Here is a 19501-nt window from a genome sequence, read left to right as displayed (position 1 = left end):
GAGGCCGGCTTCACGCAGTCGGACGTGGATGGGGTAAGAAGCGGCATTGCAAGCTTTGAAGAGACGAGGAGGACGAGGGGTGCGGGGTCTCCTCCCTACATATCTTACGGATGTCGTCTGTTGCGGCCTAAGGGCTGTTTCTAGTCTGTGGTTCGGCCTGAATCCGGATTGAGCGGCATCGAGGAGCTGTTTTTGGATGAGGTGGTGGCTATGCGCTTGTTGATCCCCTTTTCCAGTTTGACTGGGCAGCTGTTTCTGGTAGTAACAGGTACGAGTCTAAGGGCCATATGTACGAACACATTTTCCCATTGACACAGAATGAGAAAAACACTTTGCTACATCTGGCCCTAAAACCTTGGTGGTTGGCGCTATACCAATGTGAATAACATGATGTTAAGGCTGGGGTCTTTTGTATTTTTGGGGGACACTCGCACGCACGGGGTGGGTGAAAGATTACTTCCCCATAGAGGGGGAAGACGGGAGCCCTATGTGAGGAAGAGGGGCCCCTCTTAAGGGCGGGTAGGAAGGTAGGAGAAGGGGAGAAACTCCCTCAAAGGGCAGGTTGGAAGGGCACCTCGCCCCCGGGGTGAGCGCTGGCATCAGTGCAGGAGTTCCTTCTGGAGTGAGTTCGTGGGCGTGTCAGAGGAGTTGTTTCCTGTGCGGAGCAGTCTCTCTGTTTACAAAACTTTAATCGAAAGTGGCGGAGCCGGGCGGCCGCTCCTGTCCCCGGGGTTAAAATAACCCGCTCAGCTGCCAGGAGGTGACTCAGCGAGCTGCCCGGGCCTCGGTGCCCAGGGAGACGGTGCATGCCCAGAGCTGCAGGCACTCATCCCTGCCAGCGACACCCAATCCGAGGGCAGGCTGATCCCGGGGGAGGAGGGCGGAGAGAGGGGAGAGAAAAAGAGAGAGGCACAGAGAGAGGGGAGAGAGAGGAGAGGAGCAGAGAGGGGAGGGGGAAAGAGAGAGGCAGAGAGAGAGGAGAGGGAGAGAGACAGAGAAGAACAGAGAGGGGAGGGAGGGAGAGAGCAGAAAAAGAGAGGGAGAGACAGAGAGCAAGAAAGAGAGTGAGAGAGAGGGGGAGAGAGAGAGAGGAAGAAAGGGAGAGAGAGTGAGAAAGGAGAGGGGGAGGGAGAGAGAGAGAGAAAGAGAGAGAGAGTGAAAGAGAGAACTAGAGAGTGAGTGAGAGAGAGAGAGCAGAGAGAGAGAGAGAGGGAGAGACATCGAGAGAGAGAGAGAGAGACGAGAGGCAGGGAGAAAGGGAGGGTGTGACAGAGAGAGAGGAGACAGAGAGAGAGAGAGAGAGAGAGGCAGGAAAAACCAGGGCGAGACAGCGCCAGGAGGAAGAGAGTGCAGGAGACACACCACACGTCTGAAGCTGCAGAAAGACATCTGTGGCAGTGACACCCAATCCAAGAGCAAACTGATCCCCGACGGGGGGTGGGGTGGGGTGCAGCAGAGAGAGACAGAGCCAGGAGGAAGAGAGTGCAGGAGACACACCGGGCATACCTGGAGCTGCAGTAAATCATCTCTGGCAGTGACACTCAAGCTGATTCCTGGGAGGGGGGGGGGGGGCAGCGAGAGCAGGACGAGTGTGTGGGGAAGGGACGGGGAGTGGGTAGGGAGGCAGCAAGTGCATGCAAGGAGCTGTAGTGAGACGTTTCTGACAGTGACACACAGCCAGCCAGCTGAGCCCTGGGGTCGGGGGGGGGGGGGGGCGATATGTGACATAGAGAGAGGCAGAAAGAGAGGGAGCCAGCGGGAAGGAGGCAGCTGAAGAGCAGGAGGGGGGATGAGAGACAGACAGCAGCAGTGACAGGTCAGGTAGACAGTCGGTGCATGTCTGAGGCTGCAGTGGGGCGTCTCTGGCAGTGACAGTCAGCGGCGCCCTGGTGTTTGGGGGTGGGGGGGTCACCTCAGGGAGAGAGAAGGAGGCAGAGGAACAGGAGGGGGGCACGAGTGAGACAGACAGCAGCAGTGACAGGTCAGGTAGACAGTCGGTGCATGTCTGAGGCTGCAGTGGGGCGTCTCTGGCAGTGACAGTCAGCGGCGCCCTGGTGTTTGGGGGTGGGGGGGTCACCTCAGGGAGAGAGAAGGAGGCAGCTGAGGAACAGGAGGGGGGCATGAGTGAGACAGACAGGAGCAGTGACAGGTCAGGTAGACAGTCGGTGCATGTCTGAGGCTGCAGTGGGGCGTCTCTGGCAGAGACAGTCAGCTGATCCCTGGTGTTTGGGGGTGGGGGGGTCACCTCAGGGAGAGAGAAGGAGGCAGAGGAACAGGAGGGGGGCACGAGTGAGACAGACAGCAGCAGTCACCGGTCAGGTAGACAGTCGGTGCATGTCTGAGGCTGCAGTGGGGCGTCTCTGGCAGTGACAGTCAGCTGAGCCCTGGTGTTTGGGGGTGGGGGGGTCACCTCAGGGAGAGAGAAGGAGGCAGAGGAACAGGAGGGGGGCACGAGTGAGACAGACAGCAGCAGTGACAGGTCAGGTAGACAGTCGGTGCATGTCTGAGGCTGCAGTGGGGCGTCTCTGGCGGTGACTCCCGTCCCACAGGCAGCGGATGCAGAGAGAGGGGGAGGCGAGACAGCAGGCAGAGAGAGGGAGAGGGCCGGGCGGGAGGGACAGGGAGAGACCTGAAGGGGGGGGAGAGAAAGTGAGGACGAAGGGCCGAGGGATAAAAAGCGGTTTATGGAAGGAGAGACGGAGTCGGGGATAGGGTGAGAGCGCGGGGAAGAGACGGGGCTCGGGTGGATAGAGAGATAGGGGGCAGTCAGTAGGCAGGGAGGGAGGGATGACAGGATTACAGACTGTGAGGGAGCCCACCTGCAGAAGATAGAGAGAGACATCCGCGCAAGGAGAGACGCCTGCGGCCAGGGAGGCATGAGAGACAGCCCGGAGGGCTGGTAAGGACGCGGCAGGAGAGGGGGCTCCAGGGCACTCCGGATTCCGGGGGGAAGGACCAGGGACTGCCAGCCCCCCACTTCCAGAGCAGGAGCGGATCCCTGGAGGGTCAGCATGGAGCCGGCCTGGGAGGAGCCCTGGGAGCCGGAACCCCAGGTAACGCGGGGTCTGTGGGTTCGGGGGGCCCAGGGGTCTCCAGGGTCCTTTACTTTTCTTGTTCCTTGGAGTTTTTCAACTTTGCACTTTCCCCTAATGCACAGTGCTCCCTGCCTCCCTTGCGGTTTCTGGGCGCATCTGGAGTCAAAAATCCATTGTGGGTTTTAGGGTCCCTGGTTTTATGGGCTTCTTGGGGTTTGCAGTTTTTCTCGTGTTTCGGGGCTTTCCTGGTCCTTGGTATTTCCAGGTTTGCATGTCATTTGGGCGTCATAGGTTTTCTGCTTTTCTCTCTTCCCCGGGGGTTTGACGTCATCTGGGTTCCCGATGTTTCCCGGGCTCTTTGTCTAAAACGTCCCGGACTGAGGGTATTCGAGGTTTTGAATTCTGATGGGTATGTACTTTATGCAGTTGGATTTAAAGTCAGAGGGTGGCGGCAAGGAGAGTCAGTGGAGCTTCATGAACCTGGGGGTGATGTGGTCCAATCTATTCAGGCCCTGAATGAGACGTCTTGCTGGCGTGAAGGATCATAGTGCTTAATTTGAGCCGGTGGTTTCAGGTACTCGGCACCAGCACTTAATTGTCAACACCGGTGCTTACAAGGTGACACTGTCTGGCTAATTTAGAGATGACCACAACAACAATTAATTATGAATTCAATTTGCATTAAAAATGACTATTACCTGCCACAAATCCAATCTTACAATTTTGGGGCCTGGAATAGTCCAAACTGTCACACTTGTAGGAGGGTGATGGTGAGTAGGTGTGTTGCAACTCCCATTGGCAGCATGGCAGGGACAAGGTGTGGGGCAAGCTGCAGTGGCCTCCTGATATGAGCCCTGGCACTTATTTTTTAACAAATTAAGCACTTCCTAGAATGCTCTTAAGAGGGCCCAGTGTGGTATCCAGGAGGCCACAGAGCAGGGCATGACCTCCATCCAGATGCAATAGTCCAAGGGCTTGAAAGGAGTTTCTAAAATAACTTTATTCCATAGATTTTCCAGTTTCCCTGGGCTTCTAGGGATATTTCTGTTCACAGGATTCCTTGTGTTTTTCCAGGTTCTTTGGAGTTTGCATACTCCCTGCATTGCATTGGTTTCCATCTACCTTGGGTTTTCCATAGTCCCTTATCTCCATGGGTTCAATCTTTTCTGAGGTTTCTATACTCCTTGCATTTCCCCAACTTTTCCAGCTTCCAGTGGGTGCCAGGTATTCTGGTTTCCTTAGATTTTGCAGGTGTTGTGTGTTCCTTTGTTTTAGATGTTTTTCCAGAAGTTACCCGTCTTCCATGAAATTCAGAGAATCGTTGGTTTCTCTGAGCTGTCCAGGTTCTCTGTGTTTCTTGTTATGTACAGCAAATTTTGGCTGTTATGGTTTCACAGAGGTTCTTGTCTTTCTTGACTTCCGGCTGACCTTGAATTGACAGAATACAAGTTGGTTCCAGGGTCCATGTGGACAGAGAGCGAGTGAAAAATTGAGGGAGCCTTTCCAATGCAGCACTCAAGAGAAAATTAAAGATGCTTTCCACTTCTAGCGGAAGGCTGGTTTTTGCAGTTAGACTTTGCTCCTCCTTTCCTTTACGGATGAAGAGCCTTATTTAGAGTTTGACGAAGACAGTACTCTACTGTGGCCACCAAACTGAAGCCCTGCTTACTCTATTTAGAGTCGGGAGGCCATCATGTGTTCTCCGCTGGTGCCACTGCTGGTCCTGATGGTGGAACCCTTCCATCCACAGACCAACAGACTTTGACCATCGGTAAAAGTACATCAGACCATCTGCCCTATTTACAGTCTTATGTAAATTGTTCTGTTCTCGACCATTAAGGAAAGCCGGGTGATCCCAAACAGAAAAAATAGAAAAATAATCCCACACCCTGGGATAAAAGTCCCAGGGTACCAGTGTCATTAGTATTTTATTTTTCAAAAGTAAACTCCTGTTTTGGTAGTTGTTTTTTTGTACAACAAAAAAGATTGCTGAGCGGCTGTGTGAAACATGGCAGTAATGTCTTCAGAGGAGCGGCTGTGACAGGGAGCAGTATCTGCCAGGCTAAGGACCACCGTCATCCTGAAGGACAGGAACTTTAAATGAGGCCCTAAGAGTCATAGCTAGCTGGCCTCAGGTGAAACATGTGCTGCACTTATGCAATAGGGGTCATTGATTCTGGACATCCTGCTCATAATTTCATTTGAGAAATTAGGCATTTTCTGGAGTACTAACCACTTTTATAAACTTTTCTGCTATTTGTACTATTGGTTTGTCATCTGATACAGGGGTGGTGCCAGTGGGAGGTTTTTGGATCTCTCTGGGCTGTGTAATTTAAATATTCTTGGTTGTTTTACTGTATAAAACTTGAGTTAAGGTCTTTGTATTTTTTGAAAGGAATGTTACAATTTTTATATTGACCAGATCTGTGTGGCAGCCATTTTTCCACTAACTTAAGTGTTCCATTAGAAGCAGCCATTTTTGTTTGTGCACTAGTGTTTCAGGACAGGCTCCATGACTAAGGGCCTGATTTAGAGTTTGGCTGAGGAGTTACTCTGTCACAACGGTGACAGATATACCATCTGCTGAAATATAAATCCCTTAGGATACAATAGGATTTATATTTCAGCAGCTGGGATATCCGTCACCTTTGTGACGGAGTAATTGTCTACGAATATCTAAATCAGGCCCGTAGTCTGGTGTACATAAGTGGTGGTGTGAAATGGTGCGCCAAAGGTGCCCCATCTGGTCTATAAATAAACGCCCAATCAGTGGCAAAAAATGCATAGCTAATAAAGATATGGCGATTGATCAAATTTGTGACAGTGTTTTCTCAAGGAAACTTTACTTACTGAGGATATTGTTAATGATATGCCATCACATAATTACTTGAGTAATTTCAGAAATTCTTAAAAACCTGGTAGTTTTCTTCTCCTTGTGTATACTAACATCCTTATCTGGACATGGTTTATAGTTGGTTGTTTAGATCACTTGGTTGGTTGTAACTCCAAGCTACCCCCTGTGGGTGAACGCTGCACTATATGGTTACCAAACTTAGCAAACCTAACAAGGTGGCCACCAGTCAGGTAACTGTTCACCCGTACACACGGCAGCAATCTAGAGTCTGAAGAAAGCTAAAGCTGGTTAATGCATATTAAGAGCATTCAGAAAGCCCCTTGCAGTATTTTGTCACCCCCAGTAGGTGGAGTCCTAAGGCTTTGGTCTTACTTACCCTTAGCAAAGCATCAGCTCAGTGGGTTGTATGTCGGAACGCCACCTGCCGGAACAACGAGTGCCTGAACAATGAGGTCAGAACAACGACCTCGTTGTTACCACTAATGCCTTTACCACGAATGCCTTAACAACGATATTTCGTTGTAAAGGCATTCCTGGTAAAGGCTTTAGTAATAGGCATCCATTGTTCCTGCATGCGTCACCCCGACCCCCCACCCCCGCCCCAAAACCTAAATCCCCTGAACCCTGACCCCCGCCCCAAAACCTAAAACCCCCACCCCCCCACTTACCTGAGTCGCCGCCTCGTCGTCCTCCTCAGCCGACTCCCTTGTTTGTGCCTTAACCAGCCGTGTTCGTTGTTCAGGACATGCGTGGTTAAGGCACAAAACAACGAAGTCGTGGTTAAAGAAAGCGTTGTTCCGCTTTCGTTAACCAGGACTTCGTTGTTAAAGAGTCGGCGTTGAGGGCGTTTCCCCACAGGAAAGCATACCAAGGACGAGGCCTGCGGCAGACCCACTTCAGGACATGGCTCCAGCTCCTCCACCTGAACAAAAACGAAAATTACTGTGCCAACTACAACTACTGCAAAAGCTATTTAATTGCATAATACTGCAAATCATACCACATTAGAGAAGAGAGAAGTCTTGGTCTACATAATGACCTAAAGCTACCAAGATTGGAGCAAACCTTCTAGAGTTCTACAAAAGTCTTCTGTGTGTCATCAAAACTAGATAGGGCATCCTGAAATAGTCAGTGAATTGTTGGTTCCATCTGAGTAAATGTGGCATAACCCCACCGCAGTTCCAGACACTCAACGCCACTCGGAGAGCAATCATAGAAACTAGAAAGCAGCAGAGATGCCATCATCCAATCTACAGGAACATCATCTGCATGGCCTTTTATATCACCACCCCTTCCAGGAGAAGGCCAAAGAAACTAGAGCACCAACCTTTCACTTCCTGGGGAGGGCAGCTAAATATAATGACTAAGCTATGCAATATAGAGCCCTAAACCGGAAGTACATGCACCTCAACAGAATGTCTCACTAATGTCAGGTGAACATATTGTGGACAGATGCTTACCAGGTGCAGGCCCAATGACGACAAACCGGAGATCGAAACATCTCAACACAAACAGAAGTGGAATCCCGGGGAGGCCATTCTCTCCAGAGATTGTGACGAGGGAGATCTTCAGAGGGCAAGCTGTGGACCAGGTGTGACAAGAGAGATTCATAGAGGCCTGGCTGTGCTTCTAATGTGCAGAGCCTTTCTGCACCTAGCCCAGTGAGAGACTTACAGAGGGGCCAGGCTGTGCACCCAGTCTGACGAGAGACATAGAGAGGGGCCAGTCTATGCATCCAGTGTGACAAGGGAGACATAAAGAGGGGCCAAGCTGTGCACCCAGTGAGACGAGAGATGTATAGAGGTGCCAGGCTGTGCACCCAGTCTGACGAGAGATGTAGAGAGGGGCCAGTCTATGCATCCAGTGTGACAAGGGAGACATAGAGAGGGGCCAGGCTGTGCACCCAGTGTGACAAGGGAGACATAGAGAGGGGCCAGGCTGTGTGCCCAGTGTGAGATCCAGAGGCACTAGGCCATGCACCTCGTGTGCCCCCAGTGTCAATGTGACTGGAGACAGCCAGAGGGGCCCACTGGATGCCAATGTGATGGGGAGCTCTAGAGTGGCCAGTCTGCTCACCTAGTGTGACAGAGGAAGAAGAAAGTGACTTAGTGTGACAGGAGAACCCAGATAAGTCACTCTAAGCACCCAGTATGATAAAAATGATATGGAGAGGCCATGTTTTGCACCCAGTGTGAGAGGCAATGCCCAGAGAGGCCAGGTTTTGCACCCACTGCTAGGATAAACACAGTGTGGCCAGGCTCTGCATATGGTGTTACAGGAGAAACCCAGAGAGGCAAGGCCGCGCATCCGGTGGGACAGATGAGATCTAGAGAGGCCAGGCTGTGCAGCCAGTGTGAGAGACAATGTACAGAGAGACCTGGCTGTGCAGCCAGTGTGAGAGACAATGTCCAGAGAGGCCAGGCTGTGCAGCCAGTGTGAGAGACAATGTCCAGAGAGGCCAGGCTGTGCAGCCAGTGTGAGAGACAGTGTGAGAGACAATGTCCAGAGAGGCCAGGCTGTGCAGCCAGTGTGAGAGACAATGTCCAGAGAGGCCAGGCTGTGCAGCCAGTGTGAGAGACAATGTCCAGAGAGGCCAGGCTGTGCAGCCAGTGTGAGAGACAGTGTGAGAGACAATGCCCAGAGAGGCCAGGCTGTGCAGCCAGTGTGAGAGACAATGTACAGAGAGACCTGGCTGTGCAGCCAGTGTGAGAGACAATGTCCAGAGAGGCCAGGCTGTGTAGCGAGTGTGAGAGACAATGTCCAGAGAGGCCTGGCTGTGCAGCCAGTGTGAGAGACAATGTCCAGAGAGGCCAGGCTGTGCAGCCAGTGTGAGAGACAATGTACAGAGAGACCTGGCTGTGCAGCCAGTGTGAGAGACAATGTCCAGAGAGGCCAGGCTGTGCAGCCAGTGTGAGAGACAATGTCCAGAGAGGCCAGGCTGTGCAGCCAGTGTGAGAGACAATGTCCAGAGAGGCCTGGCTGTGCAGCCAGTGTGAGAGACAGTGTGAGAGACAATGTCCAGAGAGGCCAGGCTGTGCAGCCAGTGTGAGAGACGATGTCCAGAGAGGCCTGGCTGTGCAGCCAGTGTGAGAGACAATGTCCAGAGAGGCCAGGCTGTGCAGCCAGTGTGAGAGACAATGTCCAGAGAGGCCAGGCTGTACAGCGAGTGTGAGAACAATGTCCAGAGGGGCCAGGCTGTGCAGCCAGTGTGAGAGACAGTGTGAGAGACAGTGTGAGAGACAATGTCCAGAGAGGCCAGGCTGTGCAGCCAGTGTGAGAGACAATGTCCAGAGAGGCCAGGCTGTGCAGCCAGTGTGAGAGACCAGATAGACCAAGCTAGGTGTCCATTACCACGGAAGCAGGCCAAAGTGGCCAGGTGCTGCAAACAGTGTGGCAGGAGATACCTGGAGAGGCCAGGTTCTGCACCTAATGTCACAGGTGAGGTCCTGAGGAGGCAGGGTGCGCTTCCATTGTGAGAGGAGAAACTCGTAGAGGCCAGGCTGTGCAGCCAGTGTGAGAGACAATGTCCGGAGAGGCCAGGCTGTGCAGCCAGTGTGAGAGACAGTGTGAGAGACAATGTCCAGAGAGGCCAGGCTGTGCAGCCAGTGTGAGAGACAGTGTGAGAGACAATGTCCAGAGAGGCCAGGCTGTGCAGCCAGTGTGAGAGACAGTGTGAGAGACAATGTCCAGAGAGGCCAGGCTGTGCAGCCAGTGTGAGAGACAGTGTGAGAGACAATGTCCAGAGAGGCCTGGCTGTACAGCCAGTGTGAGAGACAATGTCCAGAGAGGCCAGGCTGTGCAGCGAGTGTGAGAGACAATGTCCAGAGAGGCCAGGCTGTGCAGCCAGTGTGAGAGACAATGTCCAGAGAGGCCAGGCTGTGCAGCCAGTGTGAGAGACAATGTCCAGAGAGGCCAGGCTGTGCAGCGAGTGTGAGAGACAATGTCCAGAGAGGCCAGGCTGTGCAGCCAGTGTGAGAGACAATGTCCAGAGAGGCCAGGCTGTGCAGCGAGTGTGAGAGACAATGTCCAGAGAGGCCAGGCTGTGCAGCCAGTGTGAGAGACAATGTCCAGAGAGGCCAGGCTGTGCAGCCAGTGTGAGAGACAATGTCCAGAGAGGCCTGGCTGTGCAGCCAGTGTGAGAGACAATGTCCAGAGAGGCCAGGCTGTGCAGCCAGTGTGAGAGACAATGTCCTGAGAGGCCAGGCTGTGCAGCCAGTGTGAGAGACAATGTCCAGAGAGGCCAGGCTGTGCAGCCAGTGTGAGAGACAATGTCCAGAGAGGCCAGGCTGTGCAGCCAGTGTGAGAGACAATGTCCAGAGAGGCCAGGCTGTGCAGCCAGTGTGGAGAGACCAGATAGACCAAGCTGGGTGTGCATTACCACAGAGCAGTCCAAAGAGTCCAGGTGCTGCAGTGTGGCAGGAGATACCTGGAGAGGCCAGGTTCTGCACCTAATGTCACAGGTGAGGTCCTGAGGAGGCAGGGTGCGCTTCCATTATGAGAGGAGAAACTCGAAGAGGCCAGACTGGGCGCCTCGTGTGATAGGAGAGATGTCGGGAAGTCAGGCTATGCCTTGTGACGGAAGAAGCAGCGCTGTGCATCTATGGTGATGCGAAAGAGGGCCAGAGACGAGGCTCTGCACCTACTGTGAAAGGAGAGAGAAGCTCTGGCGGCCCAATCATGCAGTGTGACAGACGAAGCCGAGAGAGCCCAGGGTCTTTATAGGATGTGACAGGAGAGGCACACTGAGGCCGGCCCCTCCATGCAGTGTGACAGATGAAGCCGAGAGCGCCCAGGGTCTTTATAGGATGTGACAGGAGAGGCACACTGAGGCCGGCCCCTCCATGCAGTGTGGCAGATGAAGCCGAGAGCGCCGAGGCTCTGCACCCAGAGTGAGAGGAGAGGCACACTGAGGCCGGCCCCTCCATGCAGTGTGGCAGATGAAGCCGAGAGCGCCCAGGCTCTGCGCCCAGTGTGACAGGAGAGGCACACTGAGGCCGGCCCCTCCATGCAGTGTGACAGACGAAGCCGAGAGCGCCCAGGCTCTGCCCCCAGTGTGACAGGAGAGGCACACTGAGGCCGGCCCCTCCATGCAGTGTGACAGACGAAGCCGAGAGCGCCCAGGCTCTGCACCCAGAGTGACAGGAGAGGCACACTGAGGCCGGCCCCACCAGGCAGTGTGGCAGATGAAGCCGAGAGAGCCCAGGCTCTGCACCCAGAGTGACAGGAGAGGCACACTGACGCCGGCCCCTCCATGCAGTGTGGCAGATGAAGCCGAGAGAGCCCAGGCTCTGCGCCCAGTGTGACAGGAGAGGCACACTGAGGCCGGCCCCTCCATGCAGTGTGACAGATGAAGCCGAGAGAGCCCAGGCTCTGCGCCCAGTGTGACAGGAGAGGCACACTGAGGCCGGCCCCACCAGGCAGTGTGGCAGATGAAGCCGAGAGAGCCCAGGCTCTGCGCCCAGTGTGACAGGAGAGGCACACTGAGGCCGGCCCCTCCATGCAGTGTGGCAGATGAAGCCGAGAGAGCCCAGGCTCTGCGCCCAGTGTGACAGGAGAGGCACACTGAGGCCGGCCCCTCCATTCAGTGTGGCAGAGGAAGCCGAGAGCGCCCAGGCTCTGCGCCCAGTGTGACAGGAGAGGCACACTGAGGCCGGCCCCTCCATGCAGTGTGGCAGATGAAGCCGAGAGCGCCCAGGCTCTGCCCCCAGTGTGACAGGAGAGGCACACTGAGGCCGGCCCCTCCATGCAGTGTGACAGACGAAGCCGAGAGAGCCGAGGCTCTGCACCCAAAGTGAGAGGAGAGGCACACTGAGGCCGGCCCCTCCATGCAGTGTGACAAATGAAGCTGAGAGAGCCCAGGCTCTGCGCCCAGTGTGACAGGAGAGGCACACTGAGGCCGGCCCCTCCATGCAGTGTGACAGACGAAGCCGAGAGCGCCCAGGCTCTGCACTCAGTGTGACAGGAGAGGCACACTGAGGCCGGCCCCTCCATGCAGTGTGACAAATGAAGCTGAGAGAGCCCAGGCTCTGCACCCAGAGTGACAGGAGAGGCACACTGAGGCCGGCCCCTCCATGCAGTGTGACAGATGGAGCCGAGAGCGCCCAGGGTCTTTATAGGATGTGACAGGAGAGGCACACTGACGCCGGCCCCTCCATGCAGTGTGGCAGATGAAGCCGAGAGCGCCCAGGCTCTGCACCCAGTGTGACAGGAGAGGCACACTGAGGCCGGCCCCTCCATTCAGTGTGGCAGATGAAGCCGAGAGCGCCCAGGCTCTGCACCCAGTGTGACAGGAGAGGCACACTGAGGCCGGCCCCTCCATGCAGTGTGGCAGATGAAGCCTAGAGCGCCCAGGCTCTGTACCCAGTGTGACAGGAGAGGCACACTGAGGCCGGCCCCTCCAGGCAGTGTGGCAGATGAAGCCGAGAGAGCCGAGGCTCTGCACCCAAAGTGAGAGGAGAGGCACACTGAGGCCGGCCCCTCCATGCAGTGTGACAAATGAAGCTGAGAGAGCCCAGGCTCTGCGCCCAGTGTGACAGGAGAGGCACACTGAGGCCGGCCCCTCCATGCAGTGTGGCAGATGAAGCCGAGAGCGCCCAGGCTCTGCCCCCAGTGTGACAGGAGAGGCACACTGAGGCCGGCCCCTCCATGCAGTGTGGCAGATGAAGCCGAGAGAGCCGAGGCTCTGCACCCAGAGTGAGAGGAGAGGCACACTGACGCCGGCCCCTCCATGCAGTGTGGCAGATGAACCCGAGAGCGCCCAGGCTCTGCACCCAGTGTGACAGGAGAGGCACACTGAGGCCGGCCCCTCCATGCAGTGTGGCAGATGAAGCCTAGAGCGCCCAGGCTCTGTACCCAGTGTGACAGGAGAGGCACACTGAGGCCGGCCCCTCCAGGCAGTGTGGCAGATGAAGCCGAGAGAGCCGAGGCTCTGCACCCAAAGTGAGAGGAGAGGCACACTGAGGCCGGCCCCTCCATGCAGTGTGACAAATGAAGCTGAGAGAGCCCAGGCTCTGCGCCCAGAGTGACAGGAGAGGCACACTGAGGCCGGCCCCTCCATGCAGTGTGGCAGATGAAGCCGAGAGAGCCGAGGCTCTGCACCCAGAGTGAGAGGAGAGGCACACTGACGCCGGCCCCTCCATGCAGTGTGGCAGATGAACCCGAGAGCGCCCAGGCTCTGCACCCAGTGTGACAGGAGAGGCACACTGAGGCCGGCCCCTCCATGCAGTGTGGCAGATGAACCCGAGAGCGCCCAGGCTCTGCGCCCAGTGTGACAGGAGAGGCACACTGAGGCCGGCCCCTCCATGCAGTGTGACAAATGAAGCTGAGAGAACCCAGGCTCTGCGCCCAGTGTGACAGGAGAGGCACACTGAGGCCGGCCCCTCCATGCAGTGTGGCAGATGAAGCCTAGAGCGCCCAGGCTGTGTACCCAGTGTGACAGGAGAGGCACACTGAGGCCGGCCCCTCCAGGCAGTGTGGCAGATGAAGCCGAGAGAGCCGAGGCTCTGCACCCAGAGTGAGAGGAGAGGCACACTGAGGCCGGCCCCTCCATGCAGTGTGGCAGATGAAGCCGAGAGCGCCCAGGATCTGCACCCAGTGTGACAGGAGAGGCACACTGAGGCCGGCCCCTCCAGGCAGTGTGGCAGATGAAGCCGAGAGAGCCGAGGCTCTGCACCCAGAGTGAGAGGAGAGGCACACTGAGGCCGGCCCCTCCAGGCAGTGTGGCAGATGAAGCCTAGAGCGCCCAGGCTCTGCACCCAGTGTGACAGGAGAGGCACACTGAGGCCGGCCCCTCCATGCAGTGTGGCAGATGAAGCCTAGAGCGCCCAGGCTCTGCACCCAGTGTGACAGGAGAGGCACACTGAGGCCGGCCCCTCCATGCAGTGTGGCAGATGAAGCCGAGAGCGCCGAGGCTCTGCACCCAGAGTGACAGGAGAGGCACACTGAGGCCGGCCCCTCCAGGCAGTGTGGCAGATGAAGCCTAGAGCGCCCAGGCTCTGCACCCAGTGTGACAGGAGAGGCACACTGAGGCCGGCCCCTCCATGCAGTGTGGCAGATGAAGCCTAGAGCGCCCAGGCTCTGTACCCAGTGTGACAGGAGAGGCACACTGAGGCCGGCCCCTCCATGCAGTGTGGCAGATGAAGCCTAGAGCGCCCAGGCTCTGCACCCAGTGTGACAGGAGAGATCGACAGAGACCCGGCTTAATAAACAGTGTGATAGAGCCTCCCTCTGCCCTTTGGTGTTATCAAGTAGTTCTTAGCGATATATTGGATCTTTGACAAGATGTTTACAAACATTGCTGTTCTTTTATAAAAGATGAAGTTTTGGGTGCTAGCAAGTGCCTTCCAAACTACCAGGGTGCCAGGGATGATGGTATATACCAGCCGAATTATATAAAATGTTTTACCTCTTATAAAATCAGAACTTGCTAAATTATTTTGCTCCTTATTTCAGGTGTGTGATCCTCTCATATTTTTACCAGTATAACTGTAAGATTATAAACATTTAACAACGCTGCTGGCAAATATGATTGTAACTTGTGCCGGGTTCATGGTCCACAGAGACCAAAATGGGTTTATCCCATCCCGACAACTAGAAGCAAACAAGTGTTACCTCACTGAGGCAAACAAGTGTTACCTCACTGAGGCAAACAAGTGTTACCTCACTGAGGGAAACAAGTGTTACCTCACTGAGGCAAACAAGTGTTACCTCACTGAGGCAAACAAGTGTTACCTCACTGAGGGAAACAAGTGTTATATCACTGAGGCAAACAAGTGTTACTGAGGCAAAACAGTGTTACCTCACTAAAGAGAATAAATATTGTTTCACTAAAGCAAACAAGTGTTACCTCGCTGAGGCAAATAAGCATTATTTCACTGAGGTGAACAAGTATTATCTCACTCAGGTGAACAAGTATTATCTCACTGAGGCAAACAGATATTGTCTCACTTAGGCAAGCATGTATTATCTCAAAGAGACAAACAAATATTCTCTCACAGAAGCAAATAGACATTATTTCACTGAGGCAAAGAAGCATTGTCACACTGAGGGGAACAACAAATTATTATCTCACTCAGGTGAATGTGTATTATGTCACTGAGACGAACAAATGTTATCTTATGGAGGCAACCATGTATTGTCTCAACTTATCAATCAAGAAGTATCTTACTGAGGGAATCAAACAAGTATTATTTTACTGAGGGAAACAAACAAGTATTATTTTACTGAGGCAATCAAGTATTATCTCACTGAGGCAAATAAGTATTATTTCACTGAAGCAGACAAATACTATCTCCCTCAGGCAAACAGACATTCTTTCACTGAAGCAAACAAGTGTTATCTCATTAGGCAAACACGTATTATCTCACTGCGGCAAACAAGTATTATCTCAAAGAGACAAACATGTATTGTCTCACTGAGGCAACCAAGTATGATCTCACTGAAGTGAACAGGTATTGTCTTACTGAAGGAAACCACTATTATCTCTGTATTGTCTCAGTGAGGTGAACAAGTATTGTGTCACTGAGGTGAACAAGTATTATCTCCTTGCTGTCCCACTGAGGTGAGCAAGTATTATCTCAGTATTGACTCAGTGAGTTGAACAAGTATTGTCTCACTGAGGTGAACATGTATTTTCTCCTTATTGTCTTCCTGAAGTGAACAAGTATTATCTCAGTATTGGCTCACTGAGGTGAACAAGTATTGTCTCACTGAGGTGAACAACTATTATCTCCTTATTGTGTAACTGAGTTGCGCAAGTATTATCTCCTTACTGTCTCACTGAGGTGAACAAGTTTTAACTCAGTATTGTCTCACTAAGGTGAACAAGTATTATCTTAGTGTTGTCTCACTGAGGCGAATAAGTATTGTCTCACTGAGGTGAACAAGTATTATCTCCTTATTGTGTAACTGAGTTGCACAAGTATTATCTCCTTACTGTCTCACTGAGGTGAACAAGTATTATCTCTGTATTGTCTCACTGAGGTGAACAAGCATTAACTCAGTATTGTCTTACTCAGGTGAACAAGTATTTTCTCAGTATTGTCACACTGAGGCAACAACATATTGTCTCAGTATTGTCTCCTGAGGTGAACAAGTATTATTTCTGTATTGTCTCACTGAGGTGAACAAGTATTATCTCAGTATAGTCTCATTGAGGGGAACAAGTATTGTCTCACTGAGGCGAACAAGTATTGTCCTCTTATTGTCTCACTCACTGAGGCAAACAGGTATTATCTCAGTGTACTCTCAGTGAGGCGAACAAGTGTTGTCCAACTGAGATGAACAAGTATTGCCTCAGTATTGTCTCACTGAGACAAATTTGTATTGTTTCAGTATTGTCTCACTGAGGTGAACAAGTATTATCTCAGTTTAGTCTCAGTGAGGCGAAGAAGTATTGTCTCACTGAGGCAAACATGTATTATCCCAATATTGTCACCCTGAGGTTTGCACGTATTGTCTCAGTATTGTCTTACTGAGGGCAAAGAGTATTATCTCAGTATTGTCTCACTGAGATGAATACATATTGCCTTAGTATTGAGTCACTGAAGTGAACAAGTATTATCTCAGTATTATTTTACTGAAGCAACAATATATTGTCTCAGTATTGTCTTCCTGAGGTGAACAAGTATTATTTATGTATTGTCCCACTGGGGTGAACAAGTATCATCTCAGTATAGTGTCAGTGAGGGGAGCAAGTATTGTCTCACTGAGGCGAACAAGTATTGTCCCCTTATTATCTTACTCACTGAGGCAAACAGGTATTATCTCAGTGTAGTCTCAGTGAGGCGAACAAGTATTGTCTCAGGGAGACGAATATGAATTATCTCAGTATTTTCTCACTGAGGTGAACAAGTATTATCTCAGTGTAGTCTCAGTGAGGCGAACAAGTATTGTCCCAGTGAGTTGAATATGAATTGTCTCAGTATTTTCTCACTGAGGTGAACAAGTATTATCTCAGTATAGTCTCAGTGAGGCAAAAAAGTATTGTCCCTTTATTGTCCTACTGAGATGAAGAAGTATTGTCTCACTGAGACGAATATGTATTGTCTCAGTATTGTCTCACTGAGGTGAACAAGTATTATCTCAGTATACTCTCAGTGAGGCAAACAAGTATTATTTCACTGAGGCAAACAAGTATTGTCTTCTTATTGTCTCACTGATGCAATACTCTCAGTGAGTATTGTCTCACTGAGGCGAGCATGTCTTGTCTCAGTGAGGCGATGGAACTTTTCACCACCCAGCATATTGTGTCAATGGTAGTTTTGGGTTACATGAACAAAGCTTTAGTTTTTCTGAGGTGGGATTTCCTCTGTGGTCTGCCTCCTCACATGGAGGGTCCTAGCAAACTCAGGTGGTTAATAGCTCTTTGAATGAAGGCTCCAAGGCGCTTTAATGATAAATTCCAGTGCTTCTCAGGAATTGAAGGTTACAGGGGTAAGCATCAGGGTGACCCAAGTCTCCAGCCCTCTTCACACTATACACTGATTTCTAGCAGTGTGATAGGCGGTGTGTACTGCTGCCACCTCCAAGGATGGGATGTCTGAACTCAAAGTGTGTGGAAACAACATGTCCCACTGATACACAGCCTGTCTGAACGGATTCACAAATACACCGACCTTGGCAGCTGTAAAGTAAACTGTCAAAAGACTGAATTATTTCTGCTTGATGCTTTCACGGATGTCCTTCCTGCTGTTCGCGGGAGAGATATGCCAGGTCCCCCCAGTGGTATGTAGGGATAAAGGTCTCAGAGGGTCAGCACACTGGTACAAACCAAGGGCCTTATGTACTAGGCTTGTGCCTCTGGAGAATCACTTTTTCTGACGCATCAGCGACGCAAAGCAATGTTGCGTGTCTCTTCGTGGCCTCATAGATACGGAGTAAGACAAAGCAGCGTAAGTCGTTGTGTTGCCTTACTGTGTGCCGGGGGGGGGGGGTGCCATGGGCGTTGCAGTGGGATTTTGATGCAGCCCTAATTTACTAAGTGACGTAGTTCTGGGGCAGCGCCAAAACCTTATGCCTCCCAAAAGCAGGGGTAACAAGGACAAATATTTTTATTTCTCCTCGTTTTTCCCTCTTTCCATGTGTGCTGCAAGAGTAAAGCATCTCTCAGGAGTGTTCTTGTACAGAAAGGTGCCCCTTCCTGCACGAAAACAATCCTGCATTCAGTGCAGACACCTTTGCGCCATGGTGAAAGGGTGCCTGCATTGGTGCTAGGCAGCAAATTGTGCACTGGCGCAGGGGGAAAGGACAGGAATTCACCATAGCTCATAGATACAGTGCGTTCCGGCCCTTCCATATTGGCGTAGGGCAGCGAGCGAGAAAACAAGTGGCTCTGCCCTACGCCAGAAGCCCATAAATATGGGCCCAAATCTTCACCATTTGCTAAGTAAGGTAAGATCACCTTTCCTGCACTGGAAGGTTTTATCCCTACTCAATCAATCAATCAATCATTGCATTTGTAGAGCGCGCTACTCACCCATAAGGGTCTCAAGGCGCTTGAGGGGGTCGGGGGAGCTGCTACTGCTCGAACAGCCCACATGGGTAGATTTCCGTTAATAGTGATAATGATATGGCCCCTGTTTTCCCCGTTAATGATGCCACTCCCAGGCCCATGACAAGGTGCAGAATGGATGCTCTCAGTCTGATATGGGCTGGGAGCGCCCTGGATTGAGATTAAAGTAGCTCTGGTCATTGATGGGGGAGGGACCATCGGCTACCCCCCCACCCCGACCCTTGCAGTCCTTCGCACTTTCTACCATGCCTCAGTGGGCCTGCAGTTCACCCCTTTCTGCTCCCCTGATGTTCGCGGCTATAAAATCACTTTCATATTCCATCAGAAGAGGGACAGCACTCCTAGCGGACAACAGTTTCTCTTTTTGGCAATACTCTTATTACCAGTTTCTGGAAATCCCCTCTACAATAATGGGGGCTTGTGAATCAAGAAGCGCTGAGCTCGGAATAGCACAGTGTTCTTTGTGATCATACAACCCTCCCCGTCCCCCCACTGCTGCTACCTCCCAGAAAAGTGAATGCACACCTTTGATGGTCGCAGTCATTCCCAGTTTCTCCCTCCCTGGGTGGTGTCAAGGTGGTAAAAATTAATGATGAATGTATTAAAATGTGTTAACTTACCCCTGATGCGTGGTACTTGGCAAGGCTGAGAAGTTCCTTATGCTTCAAACTCAATTTGATACTGTGCTATTACGCTGACATGTTTTGATGGTTCATGTTTACCAGTGCCTAATTTGTAAATAAAAACATGCCAGTGCCCCAGGCCCTCCTCTTAAACACACAGTTTCTTCATTTAAATGCACTGAATACTGAGGAAGCGTAATCCTGCAGCCAATTAGGACCTCTTCAATCCACTTACAGCCCCTCCCTGCCCCTTCAGCTCACTCTTGCAGCTTTCTGCTTTCTCCCTTTGTGACGCTTTTTCGTTTTTCTCTTCCTCCGTCTTTCCCATATGTGTCTTTTGCTTGCAGTAAATGTTTGAGACAGAGAAATAAGTGCCAGCCCTCAAAAATAAGTGCCAGTGCCGGTGCTCACCGGAAACAATAAGCACAAATTAAGAACTGATATTTACATTAATCAACTCTTTACTTTCCTGGACTCT

The 19501-nt window shown here is 52.2% G+C and overlaps 1 protein-coding gene across 6 annotated transcripts in view; it reads left to right on the top strand.

Moving 5' to 3' along the window:
- The first annotated feature begins 2651 nt into the window (after window positions 1–2651).
- PRKAG3 (protein kinase AMP-activated non-catalytic subunit gamma 3) overlaps window positions 2652–19501 on the top strand; it is a 313220-nt gene continuing 296370 nt past the window's right edge. For 5 of the 6 annotated variants that reach the window (XR_011202032.1, XR_011202031.1, XR_011202030.1 and 2 more), the window contains exon 1: window positions 2723–3053. Coding sequence is in view for 1 of the 6 variants with exons in the window: in XM_069227140.1 (XP_069083241.1) it covers window positions 3012–3053 (42 nt within the window). In the remaining 5 variants the exon portion in view is untranslated. The other variant, XR_011202029.1, reaches the window with a different exon arrangement.

Source organism: Pleurodeles waltl, chromosome 3_2, assembly GCF_031143425.1.
Source record: "Pleurodeles waltl isolate 20211129_DDA chromosome 3_2, aPleWal1.hap1.20221129, whole genome shotgun sequence".
Taxonomy (NCBI): domain Eukaryota; kingdom Metazoa; phylum Chordata; class Amphibia; order Caudata; family Salamandridae; genus Pleurodeles; species Pleurodeles waltl.
This window is presented reverse-complemented; position numbering and strand designations above follow the sequence as displayed.